General features: G+C 41.3%; 1 protein-coding gene across 2 annotated transcripts in view; it reads left to right on the top strand.

Moving 5' to 3' along the window:
• Positions 1 to 24,215, top strand: part of mettl16 (methyltransferase 16, N6-methyladenosine) — a 35,220-nt gene extending 11,005 nt beyond the window's left edge. For both annotated transcript variants that reach the window (XM_030744435.1, XM_030744434.1), the window contains exons 3-10: positions 6,768 to 6,955; positions 8,491 to 8,631; positions 9,630 to 9,745; positions 9,979 to 10,121; positions 14,636 to 14,705; positions 18,088 to 18,177; positions 23,003 to 23,176; positions 23,269 to 24,215. In XM_030744435.1, coding sequence (XP_030600295.1) covers positions 6,768 to 6,955; positions 8,491 to 8,631; positions 9,630 to 9,745; positions 9,979 to 10,121; positions 14,636 to 14,705; positions 18,088 to 18,177; positions 23,003 to 23,176; positions 23,269 to 23,889 — 1,543 coding nt within the window. In that variant the 3' untranslated portion in view covers positions 23,890 to 24,215. The remainder of the gene's footprint in view (positions 1 to 6,767; positions 6,956 to 8,490; positions 8,632 to 9,629; positions 9,746 to 9,978; positions 10,122 to 14,635; positions 14,706 to 18,087; positions 18,178 to 23,002; positions 23,177 to 23,268) is intronic.
• The last annotated feature ends 3,062 nt before the right edge of the window (positions 24,216 to 27,277 follow it).

Here is a 27,277-nt window from a genome sequence, read left to right as displayed (position 1 = left end):
AAATATTTTAAATTTTGGTGGGGATGGAGGGAAGTGCGCTCCGATCAGGCAGATAGAGGGGTGGGATTAGAAGGCATGAATGGTTATTAAAAATTCAGCAGCATGGGAGAGATTTAATTTAAAAATGTTCAATTTCACACCAGTTTTGTTCATAGATGTATTATTTAACAGATTCCTGACAGTAGAGGGGAAAATGAACAGATAATTAACACCTCTGATAATTTCAAATTGATAAATGTAACCCAACATGGATCTGCAGCAGAGTCCTTACCATACCACTCATTTTACTGTCAGATCAGAGAGACGCTAAGGAAACTAACCGTGTTTGGTAAGAAATTTTAGTTTTACATATTTTACCCACTGAATCTGCTGTAAAGGAGGTGAAAACATCTGCAGAGACTGCTCAGTTTTCACAGGTCAGATCATAACTGTTGCTTGCTAAAACAGGAACATCCAGGGGTGGAAGTTAAACCAACACCAGGGCTGAAAAAATGCAAGTCTCCCAAAAGCAAGTCAGTCCCCAAAGGACCCCATTGTAAAATAGCAAACTTAAAATGCATTAAAAAGGATTTATACAGCCTGGTACAAAACAGCCTCTGTTGATAATTTTGCATCAATTTATTTGTTTTTTAATATCTCAGCTGTTTAAAATGCATTAAAACTTAATATTTGCATTATTAGTGGTGTGGCTGCTTTTACTGATGGTGTACTGACACAGGTGGGTGCTAGTGGTCTGCTATGCCTCACCTGTGCTAATTGGAGTCACCAAATTGCATTTTATGAGTGTGTTGGTGGTGTTTTTAATGAAATTATCTGACACATAATATGGCTTACTGTCCAAGAGGTTTGTGCTTCAGTTTTGGTGAATGAAATTTTAGTATTTTAATAGACTGTTAGGACTAATCATCTGTGCCTGTGTGTGTGATGTACTCTTGCTTGTTAACCAAGTATGCTAGTTACTTTACTTGGGGCCCCATTATATCTGCCGCAACAGTCGCTTTGTGCACCGGTGATGAGGTCATGACACAGTTACATCCATTTATGCTCGCTGTATGGCGCTTTTGTGGAAATGGCAAAAAATGCGAGGTTACAAAAATCAAGAGGGGCAAGAGTGGCTGAAACAACATCAAAGCCTGTTGTTGTTGGATGGCGCCGTTCGCAAGGAACGGTGAGCATAATGGCCCTAATATGGCCACTTCTGGCCACAAGGACCAGCCTAAAGTGCTAAACTTGAGTCTGCAAACCAATGGATGATGCCTCATGGACTACATGCATCTTTTATATACAGTCTGTAAGTGTACTCTATAACACAAATGATGGCTTGTTAGGCTCGTCAGATATATTGAGTTGTTTCAAATTTTCCCCCTACTCTTAATCCTAGGAGACAAATGCACCTAGACTCCTCCTTCTTTCCACTTACCTTTTTCCAAAAAATTAGATCTTTCTGGATGCTCTCTGCTAAACATACGTAAGTGTTAATGGTTAACAATGGTAAATCGATGCTTTGAGGAGGTGATGAGTTTTTTTTTCATCTCTTTAATCTCTTTTTTTTCTATCAGACTATCTGCAGAATTGCAAAATGAAACAAAACGAGCTCAGAATATTCACAAGCAGGTTATCTTTAAATTCACTGCGAGTTTCTTGTGATGCTGTCATTGCTGCTCTTGTGAGGACTCAAAAAAATAAAACTCCTGACATAAAGGAGTTGCTGCTAATCAGCACAAAATGTTTCCCAGTGCACTCCAATTGAAGCACTTGAAGGTCACCTCTGTGTTTGTGTGTTTTTGTGTGTGTGTTACTGTATGTGCTTTCATGCTGATCATAGAGCTTGCTGTCTGTCTCAGCAGTAAACACCCCCTCACCTCCACACTCTCATCTGAGCCAAGAACTTTACTGCCTTTCAGCATTTAAAATGTCTTTCTTTCTCCACCTCCTCTCCGCCTCGTTCACCTTGACTTTAACCGAAACCCAGCCAGGCTCCTTCTCCTCAGTCCTCCTTTCTGTTGTTATTAAACATCATCTACTCTTCACATCACAACTTTTCTGCTCAGATTTGTCCCACGCTGCATCCCGTCGACCACGTTAATGGCGTAGGCACGCAACGATGAACCTGTAAATCGCGGGCACGCTCACGCTGCTTCTGGCATCAGCCATTGCTCCAGCGTGGCCGGATTTGCGTGCTCTCCTCATCTGTTCAGTAGGTGGGGTTGCCATGGAGATGTGGCATTTGCAGTGCTGCTGATAGGAGTGATCGGTCTGCATTATACACACATACACACACACATATAAAGGGCTAAAAATAGAGGGCTGGCCTGTGCAGGCTCCCTCTCTGAATATTGATCCTTATCTAATGATGCCTCAGAGGAAAAATGAAAAGGGGGCAGAATATCTGAGAGCTGGACGGACAAGAGAAGCCGGCTTTCATTTTGGGAACTTGCGAGCGTTATGCTGATGTATCACTTCACCCTCATTAGCTTAGGCCAGTTTTAAAGTGCAAATTTTTCCACTGGTTGATCTTCTGTAGCTGTGTTGGAGATCCTCAGAAGAAGCAGGTTTTCTGTAAGAAGTCAACATCTGTTCACAACTGGACCATTAACCTTGTGTTCATTAGGTGAAAAGGCACTGACTAAGATTGATGTGGGGCTGTATTGGTGCATTGCTCCTCATCTGAGGTCTTTTGTCTTTGCTGCCAATCCTGAATGAAAAAAGCAAAGTTCAGTGAACAGAATTAGGCAGACAAGTTTGTTTCTTAATGAAAGTAAAATAAGATAAATTTAGTTATATATTAGGGGTATTTTCTCCCTTTATTTTTTTCTGACTGATAGTATAGAAATGACAGGAATTGAGGAGAAAATGAGACAGACAACCAAGATCTCCAGCTGGAAGCAAATGAAAGGTAATAAAATATGATTTTATTACAAAGGTTGGGATTTTAAAGAAAATATGTAAAAGAAAGTTCACAGGACTCAATGCATTCTGATGAAAAACTAAGTACACTCTTCCTGCTTTCATAGGAATCAAGAGGGTAAGTATCTTCCAGGTGCTGCTAATCAGATGCACTTGATTAATTGACCATCAGCAAGTGTGAGCACCCCTATAAAGGGAGATGCTTTGGCAGCTTTATGGTCTGTAGCATTCAGGTGTGTGTAAACGCAATGGCACAGTCTTCCCAGGAGTGGACTTCCCAGCAAATTCACCCCAAGGTCAGAGAAACTGCAAAAAATCCCAAGAGTTCCATCTCAAATGCTACAAGCCTCAGTTAAATGTTAAAGTTCATGCCAGTACAAATAGAAAAAGACTAAAGAAGTATGGCTTCTTTGGAAGGATTGCTTAAGGATTAAACTTAAATTTGATCTTCACATTTGGCTTCAGAGGACTATCAGGACCTTGCAGGATTATCATTCTGCACACTAACATCTAAAATTATGGAGGTTTTCTGGTCATCACATTGACCCGTGAGCTGGGAAGAAATTGGAGGCTGGGATGCAGTCTTATTTGTTGTGAGGAGGTAAAAACTGAAATGCAAAACATTTCAGCTGTTTATGTGTAATTGATTCTTCAAAACACTCACAATGAAAACACAATCAGAGGCTGTCTGCTCTTGAAGCTGCAGAGCTGTCTTCCACCAGCATTAGATGTTTTTCTTCTGCTGGAATATGCTCACACCAAACCTGTGAGGTGCCAGACGCTCACATCACAAGGATGTGTCTAATTGCATCTGCCAAGGTGCGAAAGAACTCTGCAAAGCTTTAATTACACCTATCTCGCCCACTCGTTTTGTCTGCTGCACCCGTGCCTGCTTGTGTGACAGCTGAAATCATTAAACATGCTGAGAGGAGAAGACGGGAGGGCCGAATGGCTGGGACTGGGAACTGGGAATGAAAAGTGGGAGGTCTGAGTTGTGTTGAAAATGTGAAATTCATTGTCATCAGCAGGGGATTGTGAGTTGATGGGCTGCTTATCTCCCTTTTGTTTCTTGTGCGTGCGTGTGTGTGTGCGTGTGTGTGTGTAAAATGTGAAGTAACATGGTTCAGTGCAGGGAGCTGCAGGAGGCCGGAGCAGCAGAAGGTTAATGAAGTGCTGTATTAAGAGCAGTTTGGTAAATTGCTGTCAGATGGGCTGAGCAGTGAAATGAGAGGATCACCAAGAAGCTAAATTTAAATTATCCTTCGAGGAAAATTGTAGCTTCTTTCAAGCTTGGCTTAATTTTTGTAGCTTTGGTCACTATTCTCACTTTTATGAAAATCCTGTACTCACCAAATGTTGAGGAGCTATCTGAAACAGGGGGAAAAGGAGGTCAGGAGCAGTTAACCACATTTATTTACAATTAAATGAAGTTGCTGGGCAAAAATATGCAGCAGAAAGTTAGATCTGTTCAGCTCATTTCCGGCTCAAATGATCATTTTCTTTGACTCCACTAGAGTAGCTTTGCATGATTCACAATTCAAAGTAATCTGTATCAAAGTCGTAGCAGACTATCCACTAAAGTCAGAGTTACTCATGTGTGTTTTGTAGCTTTTACTTTGACTTTTTTGGGTTTCTCTTTCCTGTTACTTCCCTTCCTGTTCAAGTCCACTTTAGGGTTTAATATTTTTCCCGAAAATGACATGAATCAAATCCCGGGAAATGACGAGCCATTTCCCGGGAATCCCGGGAAAAAGTTTATTTATTTTTTTATTTTTAATTAGGCCTTCTGTAGCCTGTGTCGGCCTTAACCTATTGTGATATTGTAGAGGTAGCTTTCCAGCTATGTCCTGTTATGCCCAGTAGGGGGTAACGTCGGCTTGATTAACGCAATAAAACCTACATCTCGAGATTCGAGTGCTCGAGCTATGCGGTGTTGTATCGTTCCTCAACACTCCCTTAACAAATATAATTCGAATATTCCTCCATTGTACATGGAATTATACCAAGATATTTTACAACTGCTGGTGCAAAACAATACGGTTCATCTCCACAGCATTGATAATGGCTCAGCCACGCTGTCGTGGCGACATCTGTTGCACTATATCTCCACCAGTGGAACGCTGTAATAGTCATTGAAAAGTTAACTACCGTACTACACTATAATATGGCATAACACAGGGCCTTGAGTAATGCACTACGACTTGGTCATTGCCATTCTGGCAACAGCAAATTTATAACACCGTGTCTGAGGGTTAAAGTAGGTTCGCTGTGAATCGTCTTTTGAAAAACTGGCCGATCCTTATAGCCTAAAAAATATACATTTTACTCAACTCCATTTTAAAAGCGAAATATGTTAAAGCAATCTATTTCATGATAATTTCTTCACACATTAGGCCCGTATCCTAATTCATGATTGTTAGTAAGCGGCTGCAAACGAGGAAAAGAAACACTCGAAGTTAAACAGATATTTCTTTATTGTTCAGGGCAGGCATATTTTATAGGCTATATAATGCAATATAACAATATATAATAATATAAAATTATATAATACAAAATACCTTAGGGTAAACACATTGCCTACGATTTCAACAAATTAAAGAGGAAAAAAGCACAACTGTGTAATACCTCTATTAAAACGCTTGAGATGAAGGCTGAAGCCAGCCTTAAACGGAGGCTGAACGTGCCTGAAATGAAGAGAAATGCTTTTCGCATTAAACGAACCCTTCTCTCAATATTTCCTTAAATTTAACTTTCTGAAGCTTTCTTTTCTTTGTGAAAGTCAAATCGACGCGCGCGACTTTTTTCCCGGTTTCCCGTCTAACGTTTCCCGGGAAACGGGAAATGGTTCTGATCGCATTTCCCGGGAATCCCGGATCCCGGGATTAAACCCTAGTCCACTTCCCACCCCTACCCATAGTGCCATCACTGTTTGGCTACAGGCTGTTGGTTTCTTTGGAGCAAAATTCTGTAGTCTTAATTTACCCAAGTATACATAGTGCTGCAAAATTGTAGTACTATGTATTCTGCTTAAATGGATGCCCACACAGTGGATGTGATTTGATCATTGTGCATCGTTTTGTAGCTGATGGTGGGTGATAAGAGGAAATTCTTGTCTCCAGTGGTCTCGGTAATGTATATTTACCACCCTGGTATATGCCAATCAGCATTATCCTTTGCTTTCATGAGACAATGCTTCAGTCACCCGCTTCAAAGTTGAGACCTCAGGCCCCTCCAACTTCGCTTCAAGGTGCCAAATGTGATTCAGTTTCCATTGTCTCTGGTTGCCACATTCTCTTCTCTGTGGACTCTCATTTTAGGCAGGCTGTTTTTGGGCTGTGACGTCATAATGAGCCAAGAGCAGGAAAAAACATCTGTATCAAGTCTGAGCTTTTGGTTCACAAGAATATGTGGACCTTGTGATGTGAAACTTTGTACTTTTACTTTACAAACCTGTTTTCAGTCCAAATTCTTAAAATATTTAATGACAATTTTTAGAGACTTTAAAAATTGTTGAAAGTTTTCAGAATTTTAACTGAAATAATGAATTTTCTGATAAACCCCCAACATTCACTGCCAGCTTTCAGTACTTGAGTTCACACTTCCACCCATCAGACGGTGTCCTCGTTCAGCGTCAATCTGCAGGACTTGTAATTATTCACAATCATGATTTAAGTTATCTCAGCTAAGCTGATCTCTAAAAACCCATCTGTTTCCTACTGTTTGTGTTTTTGTGATGATGGCAGATTTCTGGAGCATTTCTGGTAGCCGTAGTAACAGATGACAAGACCCATGTTTTTTCCCACAGGTCCCCTTTGAGTTTAAAATGTTTTACTCATTTGGCCACATTTGTTTTTCTTTAGAGTGAATTTCAAAGAGCCGGAGGCAGTGCGAGCACTGACCTGCACCCTATTAAAGGAGGACTTTGGTTTGACCATCGAGATCCCTCTGGAGCGACTCATACCCACTGTCCCTTTGCGCCTCAACTACATCCATTGGGTGGAGGACCTCACTGATGGCCAGAAGCAGCCACGCAGGGGCATCGACATTGGTACAGCTGCCACAATTTGAGTCACCTTTGGTACAATTGTGATGTTATAGTGTGGTAACTGAGCAGATATGACTGTGTGTTCATTCCTGGAGTGATTTACTGTGTAATTTATTACTCATTATACTTACAGTATTGGTTAAATTAAGCTCAGCAACATTTGTGATTAAATATTTAAGTTCACCAGTTACATGTCTCAGGAGCTAAATTCACATTTTGTGTGTGTGTGTTTTCTCAGTACACTTTTTGTCACCTTCACATTTTTCGAAGTGTATATAACCGCAGATTTCACCTTCAAGGGACCCCAGCTCTACATTTATACACTGTGATAGTTTAATCATAAAAATGTTTCTGCCATAAATTTCTAAAGTCAGCTTTTCATAGCTTTTTACAATGTAGCAATCCCAATGAACATGTCATGTCATGTGGATATGTATTGTTTTGAACATTATAAGCTTTATTTTGTATTGTAATTGTCCTGTTGTCATCATTAGGTTGTATTTTTGTGCAGTGAACAGTGGCTAACACATCTGCAGCAGTAATTCTTACTTGCCAGCTTGCAACAGGAAATTGAGGCTACAGTTTGCATGAGTATAGTCTTTATAGTTAAAGAACTTGGTTAATTGATGGATAAACCCCTTTGAGCAGTTGATGAGACTAAAAAAGTGCCATTAACCTTATTCCAAACATGATCATTTGCACTTCAGTGACTCATTGTCAGATGATCAGATGTAAGGTCACCTGACTTGTCCCAGTGGTGTCAGACTTCACTCTATTGCACATGTGCTTTAATTTTCCACAGTATCTGTAAATTTAGTCTGTGTAAAATTAGCGGGCATTTCCTTAAAATGCTGCAGCAAAAACCAACAGCACATCTTCAAACATTAATGACCACAGGCGGGGGGGGGGGGGATTTAAATGTTAATGCCACTGCTCTGGTTTTCTTGACGTGGCTCGCAGCTCAGCATAGCCCTTAAATGTCAGTTGGTGCTTCCAGCAAATGAGCCCAGTCATTCCCAGTTTTCCCAGCACTTGCCAGCCCAATCCACAGTCACATGTCACTACTTGTTTTTTATTCTGTCGATCAGAGAAAACAAGGTCTGACTTTAAATGTGTTTTCCTGCAGGTGTGCTGTTCCTCTGTAGTTTCCCAGGTCACTGATTGGTGACCCTGAACCTTTATGTGAGCCCACTGAAGCTGTCCGCTCACTGATGGATCACCACTGGGTGTTTCCTTCACTGGTGGAGGCCATCTAGACTGAATTATGCAGCTTTGGTCCTTGTTAGATCGGAATAATTTAATAATAGCTGCTGGAACTGACATTTATTGACCATTATGTCCACCAAGTCAAAAATAATTCTTTAGAAACGCATCATGTCACACATTGGGATCTCCTTCCTTCAAGACAACAGAAACACTGCGGCGCATTTTCATATTGTTCAATGACGGCTGTGATCAATCATCATCGTGAACACATACATCACTGTCAGGCTGCCAGTAACATGTGGGTGTGTGTGTGTGTGTGTGTGTTTCATCAGGCACCGGGGCATCCTGTATCTACCCCTTGCTGGGAGCCACAATGAACGGCTGGTACTTCCTTGCCACAGAGGTGGACGACATCTGCTTTGACTATGCTACCAAAAATGTGGAGCAGAACAACCTGTCTGACCTGGTGAAAGGTATGTTTGGTTCACTCAACATGAAGGTTACTTCATAACCAGGCATTAGGCCACTAATGTGTGTTCTGTAAAGTTCTTTGAGTGCTCCAATTGAGTAGAAAAGCGCTATATAAGAACTAGTCCATTTACACTGAAACAGTAGTTGACTTATTTGTATACTGTCTCAGCAGAGATGGTGTTTTATGTGTGAAGTGCAGCCACTGAGGATTAATTACAGGGTAATGTGATTACTAATATGTAAATTAATAGTAGAACAGGAAGTAGTTAGCCACCACAAACATGATATTGAGAATCTTTTTAAAAATTTTGCCCAAATGACTGAAGGATGACTTTAGAGCTGTGTGACCCTACATTTCTGGCCATAAATCAAGAATTTATGTGATAATTATAACAAAGTTCTGGGCGAAATGGAAAAACACAAATCCTATCACGATCTTTTTTTTTTTTTTTTTTTTCCACATCAGTCGATATCGATATATATCACGATATCAGTCAAATCAGTATTTCTGTCAAGCTTAAAGGTTCCTTTTTATTCCTGAGAAATATGAAAGGAGAAGGTTAACTTTGGTTTAAATATTTATTTTCTGTCAGATGCTGAACATGATAAATGTACTGAAACATTGTACAACTGTATTTTAAATAAATAAAATGGCCATATGTTCCCTGCCTCTCGCCCTATGACAGCTGGGATAGGCTCCAGCAACCCCGCGACCCTGAATTGGTTAAGCGGAAGAAAATAGATGGATGTATTTTTCTTTTTGTGACTCTTAGTCACACATAAGATAGGAGTCTTGCTGTAAGAGTTTGGTCATAAATTTCTCATATTTAGCCTGAGACTAAACTTGTCTGTGCTCAGCAAATCTCTGAACTGGCTGTCATAAGTGCAGCACACAGTGACCCAGGAGCCCCATTTTGGATCGACAGTCATAAATTTCATTCAACTTTTTTTCACTCTTGTTTCAAATCACTGTTTATATATTTTTTTTAACCTTCCCCAGTTGTCAAAGTCCCTCAGAAGACTTTATTGATGGATGCCTTGAAAGAAGAAACAGAAATGGTGTATGACTTCTGCATGTGCAACCCTCCTTTTTTTGCCAACCAGCTAGAAGCAAAGGTAAACGGTTCTCTGCTTTTAACCTTTTAAATTTCTTACTGAAGCCATTTGACTGAAAATTTAAATTCTATAGGGCTATCTGCTTTGACCTTGACATTTCTGACTCACTCACTAAATGAACTCGTTCACTGACCGAAACAAGTCCAGCAGCAAACACAGTTTGTGTACGTGATAGTAACAGGCATCTAATGGGATCTTATTGTAATCGCTGTCTGTCTTAAACCCCTCTCCAGGGGGTAAACTCCAGGAACTCGCGGCGGCCTCCTCCCAGTTCTGTGAACACGGGCGGGGTGACAGAGATCATGGCAGAGGGAGGAGAACTGGAGTTTGTCAAGAGGATCATTCATGACAGCCTGCAGCTCAAGAAACGCCTTCGGTGAGGAAAGCGAGAGACAGTTTTTTCTTTTTGTTTTTGTTTTTTTTGTTTTTTTAAATTTAATGTTGCATGTGTATTTGTGTGTGTAAAACAAAGTCGTAGCCACTTAATAAACTTCATTATGACACAGCGACATATGTAAATGGGCGGGTGGATGTAGATGAGTGCTGCACTTACAGTTGTTCTGGAGAGGCTTGGAGAGCTTTAAATGGCTGTTGTGAAGGGGAGACTGAGTGGTGAAATGGGCAGATGGGCTGCTGCACATTGATGGAGCTGTCACCCACAGTTGCTTTAATGATTTTGGCACACACTGACTTTGTGCTGTATCCGGGAGCCCACAGGGAACAGCTGTGTTTGGGAGGGTGGGGGTGAGGGGGGTTGGATAGATGGGTGGGGGTGTCTCAGGCGGCCGTCACTTTACCCTCCCTCGTTACGGGGCTGTCACCGGGGCAGCCGAGTGAGACCCGGGCAGAGGGAGCTGCAGAGTGGTGCTATTAAAACTGATTAGATGTGCCACACCTGCTACAGGGAGTGTAGTGTGCGTGTGTGTGTGTGTGTTTGCATAGTGGAAAGATGAGCACTCTGAGTAGGACTGATGTTAACACCTGCCTGCTCTTGTGTGGCTGTGTTACACTAAAATTCAGAGCAAGCCCGGTCTCATTTCACGTGTTTGAGGCTCCAGCCAAACCAACTGGAGCTAACTGTCACTCCAAAAACCATGCTGGGACACCAGAACCTTCAGGTGTCCATGGAAACGCTGCCAACCTTTTCCGATTGGCCCTTTGAGACACCCTACTCTGCTCCCCTTTCCCTTCTTTCCACTAGAGGGTAATTACTGTCAGATAAGGCAAGTTTAACTTTCAGCCACATATCCAAAACTGCAGTTAGATTCGAGGTAATGCTCCTCATTCATCATGCTATTGATATGAAAATTACCATCTCTCGTAATAAGACTGTAATCATGTGCCGGTGCTTCAGAGGCGAAAAGGCTGAATGTGGAGGCTGATGCAGCTGCACACTTCTTGAAGAAGCTGCTGGTGGAGTATTTGGGGGATCTCTTCTGGGCGTTCCTCCCCACTGTGCCGAAAAGTGGTGAACATCTGTGAATATTAGAACTGTTACATATTTCATTGTGTCACCTGAGGCTGACATGCTGGTTTCAATACCCCTTCAGCCCTGGCTACCCTATTACTGCTTTAACCTGATTACACACCCGTGTCCTTACTGACTGTCAGTCACAAGTTAAATAATGTGTAGGATGTCATTTTGTTTGGGTGTCACAGAGGCTTTTTAGCTGTCTACAGTAAGGACATAGGTTTGGTTTGAGAACAAGGACACAGTGAATTCAGAGCTTCTTTAAACAAAAAAAAAAGAACATTACAAAGCATGTATGTATGTTTTTACTAAAAGTGGTCACCATGCTTTCTGTATTATTGAGTAATTTCTTTTTATTGGATTTGTTTATTTTTTGCTTGCAGCTTTATTAGTTTTTTATTATTGCGCTAATTAAAGAAGTAGTAGAGTACAAATAAAAAGTTTTAGCATTTATTATGAGATGGGCTGGGAGTGTAATGTAGTATGGTTGTGAGTGTTGTGCTTTTGTTTTTAATAAAATTCTGGTAGCTTATATTTTTAATGAAGATGGAGATGGAAGATGGACTTTTGGCTGAGCCCTGAGCAGTCCAAACATGATGAGATGAAGGCGTGGATGAATTTTTCAGGGTGTACTTCAGCTAGAAAATTGCAAATTTTTCTGATATTTCTTATAGTTAATTTATGATTTTGTCGTGAATCTATGTAGAACCTATGACATAGCCTATGCAAGTGGGCGACAACTTTGCCAGGATTAACTCCGATGTGGGTTCATGGACAACTATGTGTAGTTACATTTCTAATGAGGTGTCAGGCTACAGTATAGGGTTTCAAAAGGGTTTGCAGTTACATTATGCCTACTGCATAGATTTAACACAGGAATATACAGTTGTGAAAAAGGGAGTCTTCACAGTCCTGTGAATAAAAAGTCCACCCTTACTGGTTCTACAGGACTTTAGAGGGTAAGTAGCAGCCAGATGCTGCTAAGGAAATGCACTTGATTAACTGGTCATCAGCAGAGGTGGGAAGTAACGAAGTACAAATACTTCGTTACTGTACTTCAGGTATCTGTACTTTACTTGAGTATTTATTTTTCTGAGTACTTTTTACTTTTACTCCCTACATTTTTACACAAGTATCTGTACTTTCTACTTCTTACATTTTCAAACAGACTCGTTACTTTAGGTTTAACACGTCTGAGAAAAGTCTGCATTTCCGTCAAACATCAAACGATCTAAATGGAGGAATAATAACATAAAAGAGACAATCGTACTGGCGTATCCTCCATCACCGGACTTATCACGTACACAGGGATTAAATACACAAACCCATTCAATTAATGTCTCATTTATAGCGCTATAATCAGGAGTTACAGCGGGCCGGACCGAGTCCGTAAGTTGCTCTCGCGGGACATGAACAGCTTAGCTAGCGCTACTGAAGAGGAGCGAGCATAAAGGGAGTAACGTGTGGCAGGTAAATGCAACGTTTCTAAATGCTCAACAAATATCTGCAAAGACACAAAGTGTGTGCAGTTTGTCACACAGTGTGTCTGCTAGCTAAAAGAAGAGCTGCTGTATTTCAGGGAGAGAAAAGAGAGAGAAGTTCAGTCAGAGATGGAGAAAGAGGACAGGAGAGGAAGAAGAGAGGTTAGATTTAAAGGTAAGGACTGCAAAACAAGTATGCTGACTTTGTGTTATTCAACGATTGTATGAAAATACTGCAGTTTAGTACCTAATACCTTTTATATTATTACAATAATATAAAATATAATGAGGTTCAGTTAGCTTACAGAAAAATAGCAGGTAGAAACGTCCTCCAATAAGCTACTTTTACTTTCTTACTTTGAGTACATTTCAGAGCCTGTACTTTTTTACTTTTACTTAAGTAAAGAAATTGAACCAGTACTTCAACTTTTACCAAAGTATTTTTTAACACAAGTACTTGTACTTCTACTTAAGTATAGAATGTCAGTACTTTTGCCACCTCTGGTCATCAGCAAGTGTGAGAACCTCTATAAAAGCATTTGGGAGTTTGCTGGTCTGGTGTGTCTTAACATAACAACACAGTCGTCCAAGGAGTGGATGTCCCAGCAAATTCACCCCCAAGGTCAGACTGTGCAATGTTAGGGGAAACTTAAAAAAAAAAAAAAAGCTCCATCTCAGACTCTACAGGGCTCAGTTAAATGTTAAAGTTTATGACAATACAATTAGAAAAACACTGAAGAGGTATGGCTTGCATGGAAGTGTTGCCAGGGGAAAGCATAAAAGAACATGGCATTACAGCTTCTGAACAATGTCCTTTGGACAGGCAAGACAAAAGTGGATGTTTGGTCATAATGCACAGTGCCAAGTTTAGTGAAACTAAACACAGCATATCAGCACAAACACTTCATACCAACTGTCAAGCACAGTGGGGTAGGGGCTGATGACTTGTTTTGCACCCACAGGTCCTGGGCACCTTGCGTTCACTGAGTCGACCATGAACTCCTCTGTATACCAAAGTATTCCAGAGTCACATGTGAGGCCATCTGTCTGACAGCTAAAGCTTGATACTTGGTCATGCAACAGTATAATGATCCCAAGCACAGCAGCAAATCTACAACAGAATGGCTGAAAAAGATAAGAGTTGAGGTGCAGTGGCCCAGTCATAGTCCAGACCTCAGCCTGATTGAAATGGACCTAAAGATACCGGTGTATAAATAAATGCTCACAAACCTCAATGAACTGAAGCAACCCTGTAAAAAGAGTGGGACAAAATTCCTGTGTGAGACTAATAAAGTGGTTCTACAAGACCCATGGGGGTGTATTTAGTTTTTCACAGGATTGCAGAGTCCTGAAAAAAACAGGACAAAGGGCAACTTAGACGACGCAATCCATATTTTGATCACTTTGATCAATTTGGAGCTTCTCTTAATTGCCCACTGGAAAACGAAAACACTTGAATAACTGAACTTCAGCATAAAAGTGAAGGAACAAGATTTTTGTAATTTTTGAATATTCACACACTTAACATGTAGTTTCTAAGAGTCGTGATGACTAAATAAAACCCAGATGATCAGCTTTAATAAAAACATCTACACCAGCTCTCCGTCCAGGCTAACTTCCTAATGTGTTTCTTTCCTCCGTCTGCCTCAGCTGGACTCTGCTGCTCATTGATCAAGTCTAACCTCATGTCTTTATCACACAGCAGTGATTATTGATCAGGCGTCCACCACGGGACGACTTCAAAACCGTTTTTCCTCTGCTGCAGAAGTGTTCACACCCGGATGTTTTTCTGCCTCTCATGTTTTACTTTGTGTCGCTCCCCGGAGCCCACCTCTCCTCATCTGATCACTGCTCAGTGGTTCACACCCAGGCCGTCGGCCTGTGCACCAACACACCAACTCGCACTGCTTGGCTAATATGGATTCTTCTTTTCTGCAGGTGGTACAGCTGCATGTTGGGGAAGAAGTGCAGCCTAGCACCTTTGAAAGAGGAGCTGAGGAAGCAAGGGGTGAGTAGCCAGTGAGACCCCGAACAAAGAGAAACCCACGAATACATGCACAAACACGGTAATCAGTGAGAGTTACAAAGCAGGCACAGCTTTGATCTCGGTTTGTTCATGCAGGAACATGCTGCTTGTTAAAAACGATCTTTGCCCCACCCCCGTCTCTCAAGCTACCTTTCTCCTGTGTATTTATGTTTGAAGGAGGTGGTCAGCAGCACCAGCTGAGCACGCTCATAAACGAGCCATGAATGAGCTGATTCCTGTTTGCTGTGCATGACTGAATCACGCGTCTCTCAGTAGCTAACACGCATTAGCGTCATTAGCCTGACTAATAGCCCGGCACATGACTCCTGACTGCTGTGGGCCTCCGGTACTACGCCAGACTCAAAGACCCCCCCCACCACCACCACCACCACACCTGCCACCCCTACACCCTCCTCCAGGGGTTTGATGCCGCTGTCGCCATTCATCAGAGAGAGTGGAGCATTGGCTAACATCCAGGAAGGAGGTCTTATTCTGAAGTGTGTGTAAAAAGAAGCCTGCGCTAGTTAATATGCTAATGCTTTTATCACCATTTACTTAATTCATTTTCCAGCGTATCTTCGGTTTTCTTTGTGTTTTTAATTTAGGAAATGTGACTCTCGGTTACACATAAAAACTCATCTCATTCTCAGAGCTGTCTGACCTCTGACATACAAGATGGATGACTTCCTCCTTCTATTTGCTGAGAAAACCCTGAGCAACACCATCCTCCTTATGTTCTCACATGCAGTAAGAGACATGAAGCCAAAGGTCACACTGGGAAAACATCACACTGTCAGATTCAGTCAATGCTTTCTAGATAGCGTAAATTCCTAAATTGCTAGTTTTAATCATGGAGACTGCACACACAACTCACTGTCAGTCACAGCTGACAATCAGTACAGAGCCTCCAGATGTTTTCATTGCAAAGGTTTTATGTGGTTTTATTATAAACATTGATTGGGTAATGTGGGAAGGCTCTTATTTAGATACAATAACTGAATACTGACTGTGAGACAGATATCTGTTTTACAGTAGGTATAAAATTACAAGTCGCAGTCGCAGAAAAACGTTTATGAAGTTTGGATTTTTCTGTATTTCACTATATAAACGGACCTTAAATGATCATCAGAAGTTCTAATGGTGGTTTCACACCTGCACTGTTTAATCTGTTTAAATTGTTAATTTTCTTCTGTCACCCTAATCGCACTCATGTGTGGACCGAAACAATTGTATGATTCCAAACTCACTCCAGGGTGGTGATCTGCCCTCAATTCGACCTAGCAACTGGTGGTGTGCTGCATTTTTGTGCTGAACGCCTTTCCGTAACCGGGTATGCTTTGTATTCTGGATGCAACAGAGTACCATAAGTGTGCACAGTACACAAAATGTAGCAACTTGCTGTTATATGAATGAAAACTGCCCAGATAAATACGAATGAAATAAATCAAGGGTGTCAAACGTAAAGCCTGCGGGCCACAATCGGCCCAGCAAAGACTCAAATTTGGCCCACTGGTCAACTTTGAAAAATATGATGGAAGGTTTTAAATTTTGGACTTCCCATAAGAAGATTCACGCTTCAGCAATAATTAATTGAGTAATAACTCAATTATAAAGAATCCTCAACACAATTTTTTTTTTTTTGCTTCAGTGCTTTGTTTAATTCAGGAATCTGTAGCGCTCAGGTGTCATAATGTAAGCGCCAGCATTTCACCCACATTTGAGACAAAAAACTAGACCTGCAGTAGTAACGTATTTAAGAGCAAGAGTGTGAATAAAAAAGTATTACAATATTAAGGCCGTGTACGCCACAATATTTCAACAAAAGGACTGATAACACCACGGCAGCAGTGACGATTAAAGCTTAACGTGGAGCTAGAGTCTGTTTGCACACACATGGCAAAGGGCAAAAAGGTGGAGCCGTTAGTGAGACAGTGAGCTCAGGTGTAGTGAAAGAAGATGTTTTTCTAGTGTCCAAAACAGCAGTGCTTTTTCCTGTAATCACCATTAAAACCTTTACTTGGAAACAGCTGGAGGAGTCCTTCATCAAACTACCTGATCAACAAGCTTCAATGTGAAGAAGAGAGAACTTTGTAGCTGCTCCCATCCATCGCTGTTTGTTTTCCATAGTGAAAATCAACAGCTAAGCTACAGATGAACTGTTAGCTTAGTCAGATATGATGTTTACATCAGGCAGCTTGCTGAAGGCTGACGGCAGCCATCCTTTATATGGCAGCGATACCTGCAAGCAGAGCGTGTCTAAAAGGGAACATCGGGTGTACAAGACCATATGTATTTCAAGGCTTTAGAAACATTATTTTGCAGATTTAGATTCATATAAAATATAAATAAAATACTAATATTCAAAAATATAAAAATAAAAGCCAGTACAAACATACACATGTGAGGCTGTTGGGTTGGACACGGAATCATTATTAATGTTAATTAACCCTGGGCACCTCCTGGGTGAGGTGTTCTGGGCATGTGCTACCGGGAGGAGGCTCTGGGGCAGACCCAAGACACGTTGGAGAGATTACATATCTCGGCTGACCTGGGAACGCCTCAATGTTCCCCCCAGATAAGCTGGACGAGGTGGCTGGGTAGAGGGAGGTCTGGGTTTCTCTGCTTAGGCTGCTGCCGCCATGTCCCAGCCCTGGAAATGGATGGATTAATTATTAACATTAATTTTTAACATGTACACCATCAGAAGGCCTGTTTTCTGCAGCAGGAAATGTATCAAAGCACAGGACACACCTCAGTTCTGAGAATGTTGATATGCTCGCTTTTCTTCATGCTCCTTTAAAGGCTTACAGTCACACATACTGACTCATTCACTAGCACACTTCAACACACACACACACACACAGAAAGACATACATATTCACACTCCAAATGTACCTCATTATTATTATTTTTTGCATTTAAGAAAATGTTTTCTTTAAAAAATATGATTTTAATATGGCACATAAGTACATTGAAAGAGTTTATTTTTTTTGACAGATGTAGTTAAACTGTTAAAAACACTACAATTTCTAAAATGGAAACCAGTGAACAGTTTATTTTAAAAGACCTGTGTTTTTTCCTCTTTTGATTATTTTATTGCTCATTAATAAGGCAAATATATTTCTTCTCCGATTAGTCGATTAATCAGAATAATTGATAGAATACTCGATTACTAAAATAACTGACAACTACAGCTCTAGTCAGACATAATACTGTAAATGTGATCAGTTTCTGTGCTGTAATTTATTTTTTAAATGTATTTATTTTTTTGTTATTGTTTATCTGGTCACTGGAACACTGCAGGTATTGTTTCCATTGTGTGTACTGTTAACACCTGACTGTTTCCCATTTTCCTCTGGCTCAGGTACCTAAAGTGACCCACACTGAGTTCTGCCAGGGCCGGACCATGCGGTGGGCACTAGCTTGGAGTTTCTATGATGATGTGGTTGTTCCGGTGAGTTTGAACAGATTTTTTAGGGGACATTAGAGATGGGTAACGGGGGATTATTGGGATCAGGATTACATTTGAAAGCAGGTTACCTCCTCAGCACTGAGGAGCACATTTCTGCTGGTGGATGTTTCCAAACCCTCTCCTCAATAATGCACCACTTCTGTCCCTCTCCTGACTGGCTTCTCTTTCCCTGCAGCCCCGTTCCATTATGTGTACTTATTCCGATCTCTGGGGAGATGTTTATGTGGTTTCTAACATGCTGTAGCCAGGCAACAGTCGCCAGGGCAGGATTGTGCACGCACACTGTACCGCAGACGGGTCTGGATAAGGACAGAGTTGGAGTTAAATGGACATGAAAGCATCACAGAGCGAGGTCTGGAAATGATGCTGCAGTGCTGATGAACTCAATCAAATGCATAAATGCAGGTGGAGCAGAGGCTGTAGGATGAGGGCTGTTTATCAGACTCTGTTTCTCCTTTTCAGCAAAAAAGCAGCTGAGCAGAATGATTGGCCTAATTTTTTCCAACTGCCATCATCCATGTTCACGCTGCTCGAAATCATCAACAGGCAGACCCCCTCAAGCACATGTGTGGTTACGTTGCAGAAGTTCATGGTCAAATACCTAATTCTGCCTGCATGGGTGTTTCTATGCTCATCTGGTTTATGTATATAAGCATGGGAGAGCTCATTAATGTTAGATTTAGACTATAACATGTACGTGTATGTGACATCTATGCAGCTATGACCTACTTAACCTCATTATTATTACTATGCCAGGCTGCAATCTACCATTACTGACTTAATTTATTTCTGTTGTAACCAGAAATGTAGAAAACTGATTTCCCACCTAAAGTTTGCAGTACAGTTATCGAAGCAGTGTAAACCTCAGGATTCATAAGGTTCATCTAAATCTAATCCAGGAAGAAATTCTTGAATTGATTTTGGTCAGTTAAAGATTTTTTTCTGTATTTCTTTTTAATTTGGTTCCCACATTTGGAAATGGCTGTAGCTTAAAAAAACAAGATACAAAGCGTATTTCTCATTTTACTTAAAGTGTCCCTGTTGTGATTTTCCTTGTCTGTCACATACTGTTACAACAATGGCCACAGATTCAAATAAGGAGGTCAGTGTATGTACAAGTAATCCCTGTGAGCCAGGCTCTCTTCCATCAGCTCTCTGTTCTCACTGTATGATATCACTGAATGCAGACATCCTTAATATGATCATCTCAGAACCATAGCTCTGGCTTTTGAGCAAAGCAGCCCTACCTGCGGTTCAGACCTTCTGTCTGTGAGGTGCAGCCCATCAGGAGAAAGTTAGAAACAGACCAAGGATAAACTGAAAGGCTGCACCAAGGCCCAGTATAGGTTAATCATGCAAAGCTTTTCTCCTAGAGTCCAAGTATAAAAACATGAAGCTGGAATTGAGTGTAATTAGTTACCTTTATAGTTTTTTTTTTTTTTTTTTTTTTTTTTCTTTTGACTCTGGAAAAATGGAATAATTGAGCCACTGCTGTATGCCTGTAACATCAACTTGACCTCAACTCTTTAGAGCTTCTCATTGAGTTTTGTCTCTTCCTCCTGTAGTCTCTTCAGTGTCGTTGGTACATCACAGCACTGTTTGAAGAGACATCATAATCTCCGCATTTATATAAGCCCAGAAAGGTGCTGAATGATCGAATAATTTTGGAAAGCCCGTCTTTTCCACCACATCTTTCTGATTTTAAAGTTTGTGGGGACAGCCATCTGCTTACCCCACATGTGAGTGTGACTGTGTGGGTACAACCATAAACATGTAGCCTTTTCACCATATAGACAATCCCCCCATTTTTTTTTTCTGGCCAACTACAACACACATGAATCCTGGATTCCACATATGAAATAATACAAACTGTTGTTATTTTTAGTTTGTATCCTATTAGAGGGGGAAAAAAATGTAGGAGTTGTAGTGAATTGAAAGAAAACTACATTAGATAAAGAGACCTATTGAACGCAGACAAAAGAGGAGGAAGCACATCCAGCACAGGCCAACAGAATAAAAGGACCTGTAGACAAGAGACAACTGCCAGGCTTTATCTGAGCCCTTAGGCTTGTTGTTGCTCATAAAAGCCTGTGGCATCAGGAGGAGGGATCAGAAAGGTCCAGAGTCCACGCTGGGGTTTGGGGACTTTATAGAATTGGGGGGGGGGGGGGGGGGGGGGGGTTTGCCTGCAGGTGAAATTGTCAGTATTTTGTTTCTTCATGATGTGTGTGTGTGTGTGTGTGTGTGTGTGTTCATGTACTCAGGAGGTGAAGATAGATGATTGAACATCATTATATCTGGAGAAAACAGCTCTTGTTAGACTCTTGTTGGCTTTAACCATGTCTGGTTTTTGAAATTGGGCAGGGCTTTTATTGTAAGGTTTTCATCCACTCACTGTGTGTGTGTGTGTGTGTGTGTGTGTGTGAGAGAGAGAGTGAGGGCATGCAGTGAGGTTGGAGTGGGTAAGTGGGATTAATAATGGAGTGAAAGAGCAGCAGAGTCAGAAGAGAATGGGATTTAGTGGAGAGGTGTGTATGTAAACTGTGCATGTGGGTTTTGTGCGCTCTCATTTGGAAATCTGTGTGTGTGTTTGTATAAGATTCTGTGTCAAGGATGTGCGGTATGAACAGACAGGTTTGGCTTGATGGATTTTATTGATTTCCTTGCACAATGAGCTGCAGGGCTCGCAGAGCGTGCAGAAAAAAGGGAGAGACGTCTGGGACAAACAATAAGAAATAAAAGCAGCAGCCAGACAAGGCAGCGTCCATTGTCAGCCCATTAATTACACGTGTCCATCTCTTCTAAATATTCATCTAAAAGCACCATCATTTTAACTAAAAATCAATAAGAGATCAAGACTGGAAGTGAACACTTACTTTGCGCTTTTTCTTGACTGTGCAGAAAATACAGGGATTATATGATTCTTCATTAATGTTTTTGTCTCAGAGAAAATGTAAGTGAAGGAAATATAACTCACAGAAACCAATAAAAATCTTCAGTGTACTCAGAGAGTAACTGAAAGTTGACACCAGACGAGTGCAGCAGAGTGAAGGTCACCCTCTGCTCCTTTCCTCTGCTGTTTGTAGGTCAGTCGGCCATGCTGTCTGCTGCCTCACTACTGCCGCAGACCCCCGCTGTCTCCCCACTTTCAGCCAGCCTGCAGTGGGCGCGGGGATCACAAATCGGCCGCAGTACATGTCACGGACAATTGCTGCAGAGGCTCAGTACTCACACACTGTTGGATGATGATCTACATCACCATTACAGCATGACATTAAGGGGAATTAAAAATGTAACAGTTTGATTTATTGCAGGCTCAGGTGCAGCTCGCATGATGTGAGTGCCCTCTTGTGGTATGTTATAGGCATCTTTCCTCTTTAGATTTGTCCTTGATGCACAGATAACTGCATCATTTTACTCATGCCAGTGATAATTTTATTTAGTATATTTTTAATGGCCTCTCACTCGTTGACAGCTGGGAAAGGCTGCAGCCGTCCATGCAAAATTAATTTCAGCCTGAAACAAGCAAAAACTGTATCTGAAACTTTAAGGTCAAAGAGCAAGGAAGGAAGAGTAAAAAAATGCGTGGAAGTGTTTTTGGTGTTTGATAGGCAGTGGGACAGCGCGGCTTGATGTCTTTCAAACTCTGAAGGCCAAAGGAAAAAGACAGAGCCAGTAAAATGTCTCTCTTCATCTTCTGCTGCATTTTCCCCTCTCAAAAACTGGCCATCTGGATGTGGCACAGTTTTTTTTTTTTTTTTTTTTTTCTTGAAATTACAAACCGAGATTTCAGACATTTTATGTCCACTACAAGTTACTCTGAAACACACATCTACTAAACTTGGGTAGGAAATCAAGTTTGGTCTACAACATGTAGACTCATAATACCTACTGAATTTTAGGCTACTGTGCATCACTGCAATTCCTCTGCTGTTTCCTTGCATGTCCACCTCAGTGTCGTTATAACAGCAGGAAGACGCGTCATACGAACAAAGCTACATTTTCTTCTTCTATTTAATTTTGCACTTTTAATCTCTACATGTTGTTGTTTGGATTCCTGCTGGTTTGTTAGTAGTAAGTATGCAGGTTGCGAGATGGTTGTGGACCTCTTAACAGTGCAGTGTAAGGCCAGCTGCATGGTTTTAGAGCCCCTTTTTTTCTCACTGGTCATTTAATTTGTCTTCCCACCACATGCTAACACTTTTTTTTTTTGTTGCCTTTTAAAGTGGACATTAGAGTCTCTGAGTGTAATAGTTATTTTGGAAAAAACATTCTGCAGGTGCAGAAAGAAGTGCACTGCTATTGGTGTTGTCTTGGTCAAAAACTTGCATATTTTTAAATTTGCCAAAAGGATGTGAAGCAGCTTATACTGTGTAAACACTGCCCTCTGTTGGCAGCTTTGCTCGTAACAGTTTTTAGCCTCTGATGTAGATTAAAGCCAAATACTGTCAACTCGGGTCAGCATCCTCAGTATGTAACTACAAAAACACAGACGAGTAAGAAAACTGTGCAGTGTGCAGCCCAAGTGTTTATGAAGTAAGAACAATACACAGAAGAAGAGCTGTAAATATTCCAGCAACATTTAATCTGGGAAAATATTTTACTGTGTTTACACTAGCTGGAGCTAAATTATCATTTGTTGTTTGATTTATCTGAATATTTAAAATATTGTGAAAAAAAATCCTACTTTTTTTTTCCTGTTAAAGTATAGGCAACCTTTACCTTGTATATCTGTTTCACCTGTCCTCAATAATATTCACTATGGGTTGTTGTCTGATGGTTTCTGACTCACTTTGTGTGATCTCAGTCCCCTCCCAGTAAGAAGTGTAAACTAGAGAAGGCACGGAAACCCCTTTCGTTCACACTGCCAGAGGCGGGACTGAAGGAGCTCCAAGCTAAGGCCTCAGCTTTAGGATGTACAGGCCACAGCCCTGTGGACAGCATCACTGCTCTGGTAGAGAAGACACTCACTGATCTGCGGGTGAGCTTCAGGGCAGCACCAACATTACTGAATGGATTTTGCTGAAGTCTTGATTGTATTGGCCTAACTCTGTTATGTGTGTGGCTGTGCAGGTGCTGCACAAACGGGTCCCTTGCAAAAAGCAGGAGCAGAGCCTCTTTCTGACAGCTGTGGAGAACACCTGGATCCATGTACGTCAGAATAGACGCGAACAGAAGCGTCAGTTGCGAGAGCTTCCCAGGGCGCCGCACTGTGCTGGAACCGCTTCACAAACCACCGTAACCACAGGCGCTCCGGGCACACCCCCAACCTCCCAAAACCAGCCCACCTCTGCACCAAACATCAGCAGCCAGAACGAGAACGCTGAGACCAAAAGTAAGCCTCCAGATGAGCCGGTTAAAGAAGTGTCAGAGAGCACGACCGGGGAACAAAAAGAGGTTCTTGAAAATGTAACGGGTGAGGATGTGGATATGGAGTCCTCCACCTGCACAGAAATGGGGGAGGAAGCGAATCCAACGGAAACACCTGCTGCAGCGAGCGAACTGCCCTCCAAACGCCCAGCGAGCCCCGGCGCTGTCAAACACTTCCTGTTTAAGTGTTTGCTGAACGTGATCCAGGATCAGAGCGATGTGGTGATTGAGATGCACTGGGTCGAGGGTCTGAACAGAGACCTGATGAACCAGCTGTGCACTTACCTGAAGAACACACTTTTAAAATCTGTCGCAAAGTGCTGATCAGAAAGTCAGGATCTTTTCCACCCAAAATGATTTACGGAACAATTTGAAGCATTTAATTTTATGACGTCTGTTGGGAAGTTTATTTTGTATAGCTTCTGAAACGTTATTGTGGACTGCGAAGAAAAAAGCAATTCTGTATCAGGTGTTCCTTTTTAAGTTCACTTTTAAGGTTTTATATTTTAGAGGCACCAGTCCAACAAATGGTGATCGAGAACAGAGCTTGCATGGGCAGAGCTGGAAGAGCTGCTGTTTGCTGATAAATTTGTTGGTGTTAAAGTACTGAATATCGACCGTACGATAAACCAGCCATCATATATGAGGTAGCAAAAAACACAGAAATTACTCCAAAAAATTCCAACCAGTGATTCATTTGGTCTTGTGGATAGCCGATATATTCATCTAATCACCCAACTCTAGTTTTTACTGCACATTGTGAATTATTAATTGCCAAAATATTTGGAATGAAATTTTATAAAGATTTTTTTCCCTCTTAATGGTGCATTTTTACTGAAATGTTTTTGATGCAGTACCCCTAAATATCCACAAGAGGGGAGTGTGAGCCTGTCCTGTATGTTGTGATCTCTGATCTTTAATTGTTCCTTTGTTAGACATTGTATTTTAGAACCGCAGTTGTTCCAGTTTGGTATGACTGTTTCAAATATAAACACAGCCTGTGTAATTCAGGAAGTTCCTGGAGCCCCTCAGTCTTTCCTGGAGAGTCTTTGCTATTTTAGCACGGCATTATTACTCTGCTGTAGCCGGCTGACTTCCTCAACAGAGCTGAGTGAATAACAGGAAAACATTCCTAAAATATGCAGGGCCACGTGTACGTACGTGCACATTTTCTGTTGTCATAAGCAAAAACACAGTTCCTGCCCGTAACGACCTGTCCCGCGGTCATGGCCGGACTTTGACTCTGCCGCTGTGTGTGAGTCATGTGAGATGTGCTGAATAAAGGGCAATGATGTTAGAGGCTGGCATTTTTGTTCCTCTTAATTGTTTTTAGGCTGCTGATACAACAGCCTTAATCTTGATTTTAATAAATGCTTAAAAGCTTTCAGTAACACACTCATGGTTATTTGTATTGCTCTCCTGCCAGAAACATAAAGAGGAACTTTCCTTTGTAGGTAAATCAGTCTGGTTAATGGTGCAGTGACAGGAATTACTACATGAATAAATCAAAACGACCTGAAATGATTAGCTAATCAATAAATGAGTGGCAGGAAATTAATCGTAAAGAATTTTCAAACTCTAGTTATTTTTAAGTTGACTCCAGCCACTAAAATAGGTAAATTAACCCCCCTCCCCACCCCCCCCACCCCTACTATATATAATGCAAACCTCTGGGTTCTGCACAATTGGTTGGACAAAATCACCTTAAGGTTTGAGGAAATTATAATATTCTTATTAATTCTTTCCCTGACATTATAATAGCAGACAATAATGAAAGGAAAACTTAGCTGTGGCCTTAAAATGATCAGATATGCCACAACGTGTTTACACAGTGTCACAGGCCTACTTCCCTATGGTTGTATTTTTAACAGCTATACATTTCACTAATAGCACTGATTAGCACAAGCATATCAAACTCGTTGTACATCGTGGGCTGCCTACAGCCTACTCTTCAGTGGGCTGGACCAGTGAAACTCCCCTTTTCTTTCAGTGCAAACTTTAACTCTGTCATTACAGTCATATTGTACAATAGTACAGTGAAATTGAAGTACTGTCCCACATTGGTGCAAGAACAAAGGCAAGCAGTAATTCACTATATATATATATATATAATATACAAAAAATGTACAATATGTGCAGAGATAAAAAAATATATATTTACATGACCCACGGTCAAAAAAAAAAAAAGCCAATCTTATCAGGTCAGTTATTTGCATTAATTAGGGCTATTGCTGTGTTTTAAAAACTCTCTGTGACCTTGGGACCCGGTGTCCTAGGTGGGTGCAGTCCTGCAAGATGCTGCAAGCCCTGTACTGTAGAGGTCCTTCAGGGAGGGAAGAGGGTGGCCAATGATTGAGTGATGTTAATGATCATTTGTAGTGGCCTCTTGTGTGCCATAGTGCAGCTCAAGAACCATAGAGATGCAATATGTCAGCACACTCTCAATGGAGCAGTGGTAGAAGACATTCAGCAGATCCCTCTTCAGGTTAATCATCTTGAGGATCCTCAGAAAGCGGTGATGCTGCTGGGCCTTCCTCAGAACCTCCGAGGTGTTAGAGCTCCATTGGAGGTCTGCAGATCAGTTCTGCATCAACAGGGAATTAAGTTCAACAATCAGTTCTTTCATTTTTAGGGGTGTTAAGGACCAACTTATCTGCAAACCACCCCAAGAACAGCTTTCCTGTACGTTGTCTCGTGCCAGTTGTGAGTCAGTGACACACAACCTTGTGGAGAGCCGGTATTCAAGCTAAGGGTTGTGGAAAGATGGGGGACCGACTCTGACACTGTACATGGTCAGAAAGGAAGTCTCTGATCCAGCAACAGGTGGTGAAATGAAAATGGCAGCACACAAAGACGCTGCAGCTCTCTGTCCTTCACTCTCAGTGCTTTGTTTACTGTGTGTGTGGCTGTGCATGTTTTTGCTTGGAAATACTACTGCCAATGTACAGTCAGGATCTTCTGAGTTTGGGATTACGCTGTGAAAGGACTGTTAAATTTGACTATCACCGCTTCCACGGCATTTTGGAGGACACCGGACTCCAGGGTCTCCACGGATGGTTCTCCCCAGTGGCAAGCCCAAGAGGAAGCAAAACCAAAGGAAGCAAAAGTAAGGCTGCAGGGCTGCAGCATGGTGAAAAACGCAATCATTAAATCCCTGGGATATCTTAACATGAGCTTAAGAAGTGCAATTTCAATAGTGCAGCTCAGTTTTTCTACATGATAAAAGAAAGTATATCGTAAATAAATCTGTCAACATGAATTTTTGGGCTTAAATTGTAAGAAATGTGTAAAATTACAGAATAAGTTCTGGTAACTTATTGCCCAGACTGTTCTGTAATTATAAAACAAAGTTTTAATTAATTCACAGAAAATGGTTTATGTTTCAGTGAACCCACTGTAAAAAAACAAAGCAAAAAAACTGAAATTTCTATAGTAGCTATAAAAAGAGTAACTTTTCCGTCATTTAATTGTCCATTTCTTAATTACTTTGGTGTAGTATGAATCACCGTGGAGGAGGTCGCTGAGTAGAAAAAACTGTGAAACCTATCGAAATAAAGTTATAAGTCCAAAATTTATGCCCTCCTTCACATTTTCCAAACCCGGCCAGTAGGCCAAATTGGAGCCTTTCTGGCCCCCAGGGCTTTATGTTTGCCTCTCCTGGAGAACTAAAGTAGTAAAATAAATGGCGTACAGTACTCTGTAACCGCTGCCT

The sequence above is a fragment of the Archocentrus centrarchus genome, chromosome 13, assembly GCF_007364275.1.
Source record: "Archocentrus centrarchus isolate MPI-CPG fArcCen1 chromosome 13, fArcCen1, whole genome shotgun sequence".
Taxonomy (NCBI): domain Eukaryota; kingdom Metazoa; phylum Chordata; class Actinopteri; order Cichliformes; family Cichlidae; genus Archocentrus; species Archocentrus centrarchus.
The sequence above is the reverse complement of the archived record's forward strand: the minus strand, read 5'-3'. Positions and strand labels throughout refer to the sequence as shown.